The sequence below is a fragment of the Schistocerca serialis genome, chromosome 12 (genome assembly GCF_023864345.2).
Source record: "Schistocerca serialis cubense isolate TAMUIC-IGC-003099 chromosome 12, iqSchSeri2.2, whole genome shotgun sequence".
Taxonomy (NCBI): domain Eukaryota; kingdom Metazoa; phylum Arthropoda; class Insecta; order Orthoptera; family Acrididae; genus Schistocerca; species Schistocerca serialis.
In genome coordinates, this window is record NC_064649.1 from 106,817,816 (window position 1) to 106,831,157 (window position 13,342).

Genomic DNA, 13,342 nt, shown 5'->3' on the forward strand with positions numbered 1-13,342 from the left:
TACAGCTGTCATGGCGCAGTAGATTATTACCACAAGTCCCATGGAAACCCAGGTGAATGTCCTCCACAGCACAATGCTGTACCCAATGGACTTCGTCTGTGACGCAGAGTACATTTTGAGCCGCCTTTCACCTTGCGTATCCAGGCACGACCTCCGGGTCAGTGTCGCAAGATACTCGATTCGTCTGACCGGAAGACACATGTCCATTGACCCAATCTCCTCGATCCCGTGCCAACTGCAACCGTAATTGTCCATGTTCGTCCAGCCAGTGTGGAAACATGGGCTGCTCGTCTCTTGTGGATCTGTGGGTTCAACAGCGTGCTCTGAAGGGTGTGTCTGAAACACATGTGCGTGCAACAGCACTGTACTCAGATTTGGCACAGATCGCCCTCTATCCTGCCTTACAGAGATGTAGTGGATGGCGTCAGAATGTGGAGTATTAAAACTCGTCCGAGCTTTTCAAATGATTTATTCGTTTCCACTACAGAGCTTCGTTCACCTCGGTCCACGTCACAGGCCCCACAATGCTGAGGCCACCGCCCCAGCGACCTGTGCAACGCAACGCCGTGTCGTACCGGCCTTGTTCGCCAGCTGTAGAGTTCCAGTTACGTCAGGATGGCTGCGACAGCAGCCGACTCAGCAGCCTACATCCCCGTTGACTCCGCATTGTTCCGCCGGGAGCTGTAGGCTGGCCCCACTGCCGCTCCTTCCTCGGCTGGCGTAGCTGGGAACGCGGCGGCAACGACCGCCCCCGATCCGGCGTCCGAACCTGCGGCCCCTCGCCTCGGAAGTCTCCGGCGTGTGTCGGGAGCCGAGACGACTGCCTGCGGTAGCGAGCCGAGGACTGGCCCGCCCTGGCTGGCTGCAGACCCCGCGTCTGCCTCAGAGGGTCGAACCAATGACCCGCTGTGGACTGGGACACTGTTGCCCCATCTGTTGCTGTGTGTAGCCCAGCGGTGTGACATGCCACCGAGCAGGAGAGCTGCCACACTTCTCGTTAGAAAACCACACCTATTTATACTCAGCTGCGCGCCTCTGTTTCGGTAACGCATCGCTCCGAGTCACGTAAGCCCCACACCCCGGTTACGCCAGTGGGCCTCTTCTGCCTATACCTTACGACATGCGAACCGCTGCATATACTCTTTTCAGCAGTTCGACGGCCCCCGTAGCCTCCATTACACTTCGCAACCGCTGGTCAGTGTAACTTATTGCAAACCAGCCCACATCCGGCTGTAACTTGTGCACTCTGAAATATTGCACCAAATCTAACTTCCCTATTCTAGACGGTGGTGCCGCTACAGAGAGGACAGCCCTCTCACCTCTGAGTCCTGAGATGAGGCATCGACGCCAGATACCTTGTCACCACCTGTGGTCTCACTGTCCTACAGCTACACTACTGGCCATTAAAATTGCTACACCAAGAAGAAATGCAGATTAAAAACGGGTATTCATTGCACAAAAATATTATACTAGAACTGACATGTGATTACATTTTCAAGCAATTTGGATGCATACATCCGGAAAAATCAGTACCCAGACCAATTACCTCTGGCCATAATAACAGCCTTGATATGCCTGGGCGTTGAGTGAAACAGAGCTTGGATGCTGTGTACAGGTACAGCTGCCCATGCAGCTTCAACATGATACCACAGATCATCAAGAGTAGTGACTGGCGTATTGTGACAAGCCAGTTGCTCGGCCACCATTGACCAGACGTTTTCAGTAGGTGAGAGATCTGGAGAATGTGCTGGCCAGGGCAGCAGTCGAACATTTTCTGTATCCAGAAAGGCCCGTACAGGACCTGAAACATGCGGTCGTGCATTATCCTGCTGAAATGTAGGTTTTCGTAGAGATCGAATGAAGGGTAGAGTCATGGGTCGTAAAACATCTGAAATGTAACGTCCACTGTTCAAAGTGCTGTCAGTGCGAATACAAGGTGGCCGAGACGCGTAACCAATGGTACCCCATACCATCACGCCAGTATGGCGATTACGAATACACGCTTCCAATGTGCGTTCACCGCGATGTCGCCAAACACGGATGCGACCATCATGATGCTGTAAACAGAACCTGGATTCATCCGAAAAAATGACGTTTTGCCATTCACGTTCGTCGTTGAGTAAACCATCGCAGGCGCTCCTGTCTGTAATGCAGCGTTAAGGGTAACCGCAGCCATGGCATTCGAGCTGATAGTCCATGCTGCTGGAAACGTCGTCGAACTTTTCGTGCAGATGGTTGTTGTCTTGCAAACGTCTCCATCTGTTGACTCAGGGATCGAGACGTGGCTGCGCGATCCGTTACAGCCATGCGGATAGGTTGCCTGTCATCTCGACTGCTAGTGATACGAGGCCGTTGAGATTCAGCACGGCGTTCCGTATTACCCTCCTGAACCCACCGATTCCATATTCTGCTAACAGTCATTGGATCTCTACCAACGCGAGCAGCAATGTCGCGATACGATAAACCGCAATCGCGATAGGCTATAATCCGACCTTTATCAAAGTCGGAAACGTGATGGTACGCATTTATCCTCCTTACACGAGGCATCACAACAACGTTTCATCAGGCAACGCCGGTCAACTGCTGTTAGTGTATGAGAAATCGGGTGGAAACTTTCCTCATGTCAGCAAGTTTTAGGTGTCGCCACCGGCGCCAACCTTGTGAGAATGCTCTGAAAAGCTAATCATTTGCATATCACGGCATCTTGTTCCTGTTGGTTAAATTTCGCGTCTTTAGCACGTCATCTTCGTGGTGTAGCAATTTTAATGGCCAGTAGTGTACTTTATGTAGACGCTCACGATAGTACGTGGGCTATCCACAAAGTAAATTACGTTTTGGAATTAAAAATAAATATAGTATTGGACATTTTTTTTATTATATACAGATGTAAGCCACACTTCAATATTACTTTTCTACATAGTTGCCATTTAAATTAAGGCGCTTATCGTAGCGATGGACGAGCTTGGAAAATCTTTCGTCGTAAAATTCAGCCGCCTGCGCCTTCAACCACGTGGTTACCTCTTCTTGAAGCTGTGCGTCGTCATCAAAACGCTGCATAGCCAACCACTTCTTCATTGCTGGGAATAAGTGGAAGTCGCTCGGTGCCAGGTCGGGACTGTACGGCGGATAAGGAAACAACTCCCACTTAAAAGATTCGAGAACTTCACGAGTGGCATTTGTCGTTTGGGCCCGGGCGTTGTCGTGAATCAGCAAGATCTTTGAGCCCAACTTTCCCCTGCGCTTGTTTTGTATTGCTCTTCTGAGGTTGTGCAGAGTTTGGCAATACCTTTGAGAGTTTATTGTAGTGCCTCTTTACAGGAAATCCACAAAAATCACACCTTTTCTGTCCCAAAAGAAGAGGTAACCACGTGGTTGAAGGCGCAGGCGGCCGAATTTTACGACGAAGGAATTTCCAAGCTCATCTATCACTACGATAAGTGCCTTAATTTAAATGGCAACTATGTAGAAAAGTAGCATTTAAGTGTGGCTTTCATCTGTATATAATAAAAAAAATTCTAATGCTTTATTTATTTTTAATTCCAAAATGTAATGTACTTTGTGGATCGCCCTCGTAGCACGTGATCAACCGACCAGCTCCGCAGTTGCTCGTTCCCAGTCGTAGTCCCTAACACACACTGCTTTGCCAACAACGCTTATGACAATGGACTTTCCAATTTGTGGCCCGTATCATGGCTAGAATCGTCATTCGTCTCTGCTCCACTTACATACTTTCCTTACCACGTCACTTGTCTTCAACTCCAACAGGAGACATTCAGTTTAGTGGTCAGCAGTGGTGATAGTGTTCTGGCTGGTGACAGTATTTCCATTTAATATTTGATCATTTTGTATGGGACTATAGGTCAGATTTTCTTCAGCGAATTAGCGTTAAGAATATTAGCGACCGCTAAGTATGGGCACCAGTTACTGACCTTCGTACACTGATTCTGGCGCCATCCACTTTAGTGGCAGGTTCATCTGGTTGACGCTCCGGTAATACTGCTCCACCTCGCGTGACAATCCAAAATCGGATATCTTCACTACGTCACCTGCAGAGAGGAAGAAGACAACAACGTTAATCGACAGTCATTTTTGCGGCTCACTGTCGTGTGAAAGTGTAACAGCGATCAGTCGAAATACGAGGGTTGGAACTTTAATAGTGGCAACTATTTATTTACAGCTGCCGGCCAGGTGGCGGAGCGGTTCCATGCGCTACAGTCTGGAGCCGCGAGACCGCTACGGTCGCAGTATCGAATCCTGCCGCGGGCATGGATGTGTGTGATGTCCCTAGGTTAGTTAGGTTTAAGTAGTTCTAAGTTCTAGGGGACTGATGACCTCAGAAGTTAAGTCCCATAGTGCTCAGAGCCATTTGAACCATTTATTTACAGCTCGTACAAAATAGATACGTGTTTCAAAGCTCTACTGACCTTCAAAGTAGTCACTAGCATTGTGTACAACCCGTTGCCAGCGATGTGGAAGTCGTAGGATACTCTTAGCAGTGACAGTTGTGTTGACAGTTCGAGTGGCGCGGTCTATTGCCCGACGAATTTGCAACAGTTTTGAAGCGAATGCCGTGAAGTGTTTCCTTCAGTTTAGAAATCGAGTTGAACTGACGAGGGCTTAAGTCAGGGGAGTGCAGTAGGTGGTATAGCACTTGGCAGCCCCATCAGTCAAACAAGTCAGTAACAGCTTGCACTATATGTGCTTGAGCATTGTCCTGCAAAATGGTGGTCAGGTCCTGCAGAAAGTGTCATCACTTCTGTCTCTAAGCTGGTCGTAGATTGTCATCCAAAAATGAACAGCATAGAGACAGAAGTGATGACACTTTCTGCAGGACCTGACCATCATTTTGCAGGTCAATGCTCAAGCACGTACAGTGCAAGCTGTTACTGATTTGTTTGACTGATAGGGCTGCTAAGTGCTATACCACCTGCTGCACTCCCCTGACTTAAGCCCTCGTGGGTTCAACTCGATTTCTAAACTGAAGGAAACACTTCACGGCATTCGCTTCAGAAGTGCTACAAATTCGTCGAGCAATAGACCGCGCCGTTCGAATTGTCAACACAACTGGCACTGCTAAGAGTATCCTACGACTTCCACATCGCTGGCAGCGAGCTATACACAATGCTGGCGACTACTTTGAAGGTCAGTAAAACTTTGAAACACGTATCTGTTTTGTACGAGCTGTAAGTAAATAGTTGCCACTATTAAAGTTCCAAGCCTCGTATTTCATTAGGTCCTCCCAATGCTCACATAGTGTGAGGTGAAAGTTCTTGGTCTCAAACGCAGATGCCATAGAGACAATTCATAAAGGACATTTTAGACAGCGGTGACAAAGTCATAGGATACTTATTTTATTTAATCGTGTCTAAGCCATAGACAACCCACATATTACATATACACACAAGTACAAATACAATACACATATGTATAAATAAAACAAACCCAAAATGGGGAGTCACATTACAATATAAAGACAAACATAGTATATACAGGGTTATTACAAATGATTGAAGCGATTTCACAGCTCTACAATATCTTTATTATTTGAGATATTTTCACAATGCTTTGCACACACGTACAAAAACTCAAAAAGTTTTTTTAGGCATTCACAAATGTTCGATATGTGCCCCTTTAGTGATTTGGCAGACATCAAGACGATAATCAAGTTCCTCCCACACTCGGCGCAGCATGTCCCCATCAATGAGTTCGAAAGCATCGTTGATGCGAGCTCGCAGTTCTGGCACGTTTCTTGGTAGAGGAGGTTTAAACACTGAGTCTTTCACATAACCCCACAGAAAGAAATCGCATGGGGTTAAGTCGGGAGAGCGTGGAGCCCATGACATGAATTGCTGATCATGATCTCCACCACGACCGATCCATCGGTATTCCAATCTCCTGTTTAAGAAATGCCAAACATGATGATGGAAGTGCAGTGGAGCACCATCCTGTTGAAAGATGAAGTCGGCGCTGTCGGTCTCCAGTTGTGGCATGAGCCAATTTTCCAGCATATCCAGATACACATGTCCTGTAACGTTTTTTTCGCAGAAGAAAAAGGGGCCGTAAACTTTAAACCGTGAGATTGCACAAAACACGTTAACTTTTGGTGAATTGCGAATTTGCTGCACGAATGCGTGAGGATTCTCTACCGCCAAGATTCGCACATTGTGTCTGTTCACCAGTAAGAAAAAATGTTGCTTCATCACTGAAAACAAGTTTCGCACTGAACGCATCCTCTTCCATGAGCTGTTGCAATCGCGCCGAAAATTCAAAGCGTTTGACTTTGTCATCGGGTGTCAGGGCTTGCAGCAATTGTAAATGGTAAGGCTTCTGCTTTAGCCTTTTCCGTAAGATTTTCCAAACCGTCGCTGTGGTACGTTTAGCTCCCTGCTTGCTTTATTCGTCGACTTCCGCGGGCTACGCGTGAAACTTGCCCGCACGCGTTCAACCGTTTCTCCGCTCACTGTAGGCCGACCCGTTGATTTCCCCTTACAGAGGTATCCAGAAGCTTTAAACTGCGCATACCACCGCCGAATGGAGTTAGCAGTTGGTGGATCTTTGTTGAACTTCGTCCTGAAGTGTCGTTGCACTGTTATGACTGACTGACGTGAGTGCATTTCAAGCACGACATACGCTTTCTCGGCTCCTGTCACCATTTTGTCTCACTGCGCTCTCGAGCGCTCTGGCGGCAGAAACATGAAGTGCGGCTTCAGCCGAACAAAACTTTATGAGTTTTTCTACGTATCTGTAGTGTGTCGTGACCATATGTCAATGAATGGAGCTACAGTGAATTTATGAAATCGCTTCAATCATTTGTAATAGCCCTGTATATCATATCACGTCCCGCCAAAACTCAGCGCATTTAACTGCCACTGGCGTAGCGTTTGCCAGTTCTTCTCTCCTGCACACTTCCCCCATGTTGCTGCATTCCAGGAGGTGGTCCATTGTTTGGGTCTGTCCGCACTGGCACGTGTCCGTCCCGTCTCGGTATCCCCATTTACACATGTTTACGTTGCATCTGCCCACCCCAGTTCGTAGGCGGTTGAGGGTTCTCCGTAATGGCCATTTTAGTTCATATTCAGAGGCCAATTGTTCGTTGGGTGAGGTTAGAGGTGCCTGGTCTCCCGTAGGCAGTGTTGCTTTCCATTTTGACAATCTGGCCTTTTGTTTTGAGGTTTAGATCGGTTGAACTGAGGTGAGGAAACTCCGTCTTGACTTTAGACGTGTGTGTGGAGGGTTTTGTCCGAAGAGAGGATGGCGCTGGTCGCGCAGCTGCTTGAGGCGCTCTGCTTCGCTTCCTATAGCTCGCCTGATGTTGGGTGGAGCTATGCCACTAGGCAAATAAAGTTGGCTAACCGGGATGGGTCTTAGGCATCCCGAGATTACGCGACAGGCATAGTTCAGCAGAGTATCCACTCATTTCGCATGCGCTGATCTTTCCCAAACTGGGGCAGCGTATTCAGCAACCGAGTAGCAGAGTGCAAGTGCCGACGTACGTAAAGTATGTGAGTCGGCACCGCATTTTGTGGAGGTGAGCTTACTCAGGAGGTTGTTTCTTGTTGATAGTTTGCCCCTGACCTCGTCTGCATGATGTCCGTAAGTAAGGGTGCGATCGAGGGTGACGCCTAAATAACAAGGAGTGCTGCTGAACGCGATCCGTTGGTTGGTCCACATGATGTTTAGGGTATGTTTGACGTCTCGGTTTCGAAGATGGAATAGGCAGGATAATGGTTTTGCTGCGTTCGGGCGTAGGCAGTTGGCTTCGTAGTATGGCGTTAGACCGATGAGGGCATTCGTAAGGCTAATTTCTATGTCGTTAAAGTCCCGACCCTGCACGGCTATTGCAAGATCATCCGCGTAAGCAAAGCTCCTAGTCCCTTGTGCAACTGCTTCATCATTCACATATATGTTGAAAAGAGTGGGTGCGAGGACACTGCCTTGGGGTAGTCCATTTTTCTGGATACGCCATCGGCTTCGCTTCCCTCCTAGGTTTACGATAGGATACTGATATATACATATACAGATTGCAGTGGCATCGCATACACAATGTAGAAAAGGGTAGTGTATTGGCGCGGCTGTTATTTGTTTTGAGGTGATTCTTGTGAAAAGGTTTTCGACGTGATTCTGGCCGCACGACGAAATTTAACAGACTTACAACGCGGAATGGTACACCGAAGAGCCAAAGAAACTCGTACACCGGCCTAATATAGTGTAGGGCCCCCCTTCTAACAGCCGTGTTCCGCAAGTCTCTAGAGGAACGGAAGGTTCCAAATGGTTGGAAAAGAGCACAGGTAGTTCCAGTTTTCAAGTAGGGTCGTCGAGTAATGCCCAAAACTATAGGCCTATATCTCTGACATCGATGTGTTGTAGAATTTTTGGAACACGTTTTTTGCTAGCGTATCATGTGATTTCTGGAAACCCAAGATCTACTCTGTAGGAATCAACATGGATTTTGCAAACAGCGATCGTGTGATTCCCAACTCGCTTTATTTGTTCATGAGACCCAGAAAATATTAGATACAGGCTCCCAGGTAGATGCCATTTTCCTTGAGTTCCGGAAGGCGTTCGATACAGTTCCGCACTGTCGCCTGATAAACAAAGTAAGAGCCTACGGAATATCAGACCAGCTGTGTGGCTGGATTGAAGAGTTTTTTGCAGATAAAACACAGCATATTGTTCTCAATAGAGAGACGTCTACAGACGTTAAAGTAACCTCTGGCGTGCCACAGGGGAGTGATATGGGACCATTGCTTTTCACAATATATATATATATATACACTCCTGGAAATTGAAATAAGAACACCGTGAATTCATTGTCCCAGGAAGGGGAAACTTTATTGACACATTCCTGGGGTCAGATACATCACATGATCACACTGACAGAACCACAGGCACATAGACACAGGCAACAGAGCATGCACAATGTCGGCACTAGTACAGTGTATATCCACCTTTCGCAGCAATGCAGGCTGCTATTCTCCCATGGAGACGATCGTAGAGATGCTGGATGTAGTCCTGTGGAACGGCTTGCCATGCCATTTCCACCTGGCGCCTCAGTTGGACCAGCGTTCGTGCTAGACGTGCAGACCGCACGAGACGACGCTTCATCCAGTCCCAAACATGCTCAATGGGGGACAGATCCGGAGATCTTGCTGGCCAGGGTAGTTGACTTACACCTTCTAGAGCACGTTGGGTGGCACGGGATACATGCGGACGTGCATTGTCCTGTTGGAACAGCAAGTTCCCTTGCCGGTCTAGGAATGGTAGAACGATGGGTTCGATGACGGTTTGGATGTACCGTGCACTATTCAGTGTCCCCTCGACGATCACCAGTGGTGTACGGCAAGTGTAGGAGATCGCTCCCCACACCATGATGCCGGGTGTTGGCCCTGTGTGCCTCGGTCGTATGCAGTCCTGATTGTGGCGCTCACCTGCACGGCGCCAAACACGCATACGACCATCATTGGCACCAAGGCAGAAGCGACTCTCATCGCTGAAGACGACACGTCTCCATTCGTCCCTCCATTCACGCCTGTCGCGACACCACTGGAGGCGGGCTGCACGATGTTGGGGCGTGAGCGGAAGACGGCCTAACGGTGTGCGGGACCGTAGCCCAGCTTCATGGAGACGGTTGCGAATGGTCCTCGCCGATACCCCAGGAGCAACAGTGTCCCTAATTTGCTGGGAAGTGGCGGTGCGGTCCCCTACGGCACTGCGTAGGATCCTACGGTCTTGGCGTGCATCCGTGCGTCGCTGCGGTCCGGTCCCAGGTCGACGGGCACGTGTACCTTCCGCCGACCAGTGGCGACAACATCGATGTGCTGTGGAGACCTCACGCCCCACGTGTTGAGCAATTCGGCGGTACGTCCACCCGACCTCCCGCATGCCCCCTATACGCCCTCGCTCAAAGTCCGTCAACTACACATACGGTTCACGTCCACGCTGTCGCGGCATGCTACCAGTGTTAAAGACTGCGATGGAGCTCGGTATGCCGCGGTAAACTGGCTGACACTGACGGCGGCGGTGCACAAATGCTGCGCAGCTAGCGCCATTCGACGGCCAACACCGCGGTTCCTGGTGTGTCCGCTGTGCCGTGCGTGTGATCATTGCTTGTACAGCCCTCTCGCAGTGTCCGGAGCGAGTATGGTGGGTCTGACACACCGGTGTCAATGTGTTCTTTTTTCCATTTCCAGGAGTGTATATATATATATATATATATATATATATATATATATATATATATATATATATATATAAATGACCTAGTATATAGTGTCAGAAGTTCCATGCGGCTTTTAGCGGATGATGCTGTAGTATACAGAGAAGTTGCAGCATTGGAAAACTGCAGCGAAATGCACGAAGATCTACGGCGGATAGGCACTTGGTGCAGGGAGTGGCAACTGAACCTTAACATAGAAAAATGTAATGTACTGCGAATACATAGAAAGAAGGATCCTTTATTGTATGATTATATGATAGCGGAACAAACACTGGTAGCAATTACTTCTGTAAAATATTTGGGAGTATACGTACGGAACGCTTTGAAGTGGAATGATCATATAAAATTAATTGTTGGTAAGGCGGGTGCCAGGTTGAGATTCATTGGGAGATTCCTTAGAAAATGTAGTCCATCAACAAAGGAGGTGGCTTACAAAACACTCGTTCGACCTATACTTGAGTATTGCTCATCAGTGTGGGATCCGTACCAGATCGGGTTCACAGATGAGATAGAGAAGATCCAAAGAAGAGCGGCGCGTTTCGTTACAGGGTTATTGGGTAGGCGTGATAGCGTTACGGAGATGTTTAGCAAACTCAAGTGGCAGACTCTGCAAGAGAGGCGCTCTGCATTGCGGTGTAGGTTTCGAGAGGGTGCGTTTCTGGATGAGGTATCGAATACATTGCTTGCCCCTACTTATACCTCCAGAGGAGATCACGAATGTAAAATTAGAGAGATTCGAGCGCTCACGGAGGCTTTCCGGCAGTCGTTCTTCCCGCGAACCATACGCGACTGGAACAAGAAAGGGAGGTAATGACAATGGCACGTAAAGCGCCCTCCGCCACACACCGTTGGGTGGCTTGTCGAGTATAAATGTAGATGTATATGTAAAGTACGCATAAGTGCCGCAACACGACGTGACATGGACTCGACTAATGTCTGAAGTAGTGCTGGAGGGAACTGACACCATGAATCCTGCAGGGCTGCCATAAGAGTACGAGGGCGTCGAGAAATCTTCAGAACATCACGCTCTATAACGTTCACATCTTGGGAGTTTGGTGGTACAGCGGAAGTGTTTAAACTCAGAAGTGTTGCCCTGCCGCCACTCTGTAGGAATTCTGACGTGTGGCACGTCGCACTATCCTGCTGGAATTGCCCAAGTCCGTCGGAATGCGCAGTGGACATGAATGGATGCAGGTGATCAGACAGGATGCTTACCTGCGTGTAATGTGTCAGAGTGTACCACGTAAAATTTACACTTCAAATTCATCGAGCCGTAATTATAACTCTCAAAACTATATGAAATTACGTTCAGTGCACAACTAAATGTTTCTTTCAAAAAACAAGACAATTGAAAATTAGGCGAAGGTCCTGAGTTCGAGTCTCGGTCCGGCACACAATTTTAAACTGCTTGGAAATTTCGTATCAGCGCACACTCCGCTGCAGAGTGAAAATCTCATTCTGGAAACAATACAGTTATCATTATCAATGTCCACATTATTCCTATTACTTCGTCTGCGCAGAAACTGCGTATGTTTTTGTGTTAGTCATACCCGCTAGCGACCTCCGAGGTATAGCCTGAAACAAGTATAGTTTGATTACAGTAAGGAAAGTCATAGCTACTCAAAATTAAGGAAGTACAAATTATCAACGTACTTCAGATTTTGTGAGAACCGTGGCAAGTCCAGCTTGCTGTCAAGCAAAAGTAAACAACGTTCTGTACAGTCTGCATTGTCCGCTAAGGCCTCGTTGCTGCGATGTTTTGTTTTCCTTGGCTGTCAGCATCAGCCATCTAACATTTCTGACAAAATAGCTTTCCCATTCGTGTGTGTTACGGCAAATGAACCATCTGCAGACTTGCAGATCAAATACGGTTCCAAATGGTTCAAATGGCTCTGAGCACTATGGGACTCAACATCCGAGGTCATCAGTCCCCTAGAACGTAGAACTACTTGAACCTAACTAACCTAAGGACATCACACACATCCATGTCCGAAGCAGGATTCGAACCTGCGACCGTTGCGGTCGCGCAGTTCCAGACTGAAGCGCCTAGAACCTCTCGGCCCCAAAGACAGGGAAATGCAGTTCCACTAAACGTTGTTACTTTCGTGTGTCAGTTCTACGATAGTACCTGAAGAGCAATCAGGGTAGAAATTGGTAGCCAAATGAAACACACAGGAAAACGTTTCTCACGTGTGTATGTCCGCTTCCTCTTACCTCTCTGAATGGCTACGTATGCACTTGATTTCATTTGTTACACGTCTATGGCAAAGCAGCTTTCAAATTACACACATCAGCCAGAACATTATGACCACCCATCAAATAGGCGGTATGTCCACATTTATGTATTATAACAGCGGAGACTCTTCGTGGCATGGAAGCAATGAGGACTTCGTAAGACGCTGGAAGAAGTTGGCCTCACAGGAGCACACACAAACCACCTGTTGTTGTTGTTGTGGTCTTCAGTCCTGAGACTGGTTTGATGCAGCTCACCATGCTACTCTATCCTGTGCAAGCTTCTTCATCTCCCAGTACCTACTGCAACCAACATCCTTCTGTATCTGTTTAGTGTATTCATCTCTTGGTCTCCCTCTACGATTGTTAACCTCCACGCTGCCCTCCAATTCTAAATTGGTGATCCCTTGATGCCTCAGAACATGTCCTACCAACCGATCCCTTCTTCTAGTCATGTTGTGCCACAAACTTCTCCCCAATCGTATTCAATACCGCCTCATTAGTTATATGATCTACCCATCTAATCTTCAGTATTCTTCTGTAGCACCACATATCGAAAGCTTCTATTCTCTTCTTGTCCAAACTAGTTATCGTCCATGTTTCATTTCCATACATCGCTACACTCCATACAAATACTTTCAGAAACGACTACCTGACACTTAAATCTATACTCGATGTTAACAAATTTCTCTTCTTCAGAAACGCTTTCCTTGCCATTGCCAGTCTACATTTTATATCCTCTCTACTTCGACCATCATCAGTTATTTTACTCCCTAAATAGCAAAGTTCCTTTACTACTTTAAGTGTCTCATTTCCTAATCTAATTCCCTCAGCATCACCCGATTTAATTTGACTACATTCCATTATCCTTGTTTTACTTTTGTTGATGTTCAT

At 47.6% G+C, this 13,342-nt stretch overlaps 1 protein-coding gene across 1 annotated transcript in view; it reads right to left on the reverse strand.

Annotated features, from left to right (window-relative positions):
• The window catches only part of LOC126427972 (tyrosine-protein kinase Fer-like), a 129,117-nt gene that overhangs the window by 15,568 nt on the left and 100,207 nt on the right, over positions 1-13,342 (reverse strand). The window contains exon 6 of the mRNA XM_050089858.1: positions 3,930-4,046. Within this exon, the coding sequence (XP_049945815.1) occupies positions 3,930-4,046 (117 nt within the window). The remainder of the gene's footprint in view (positions 1-3,929; positions 4,047-13,342) is intronic.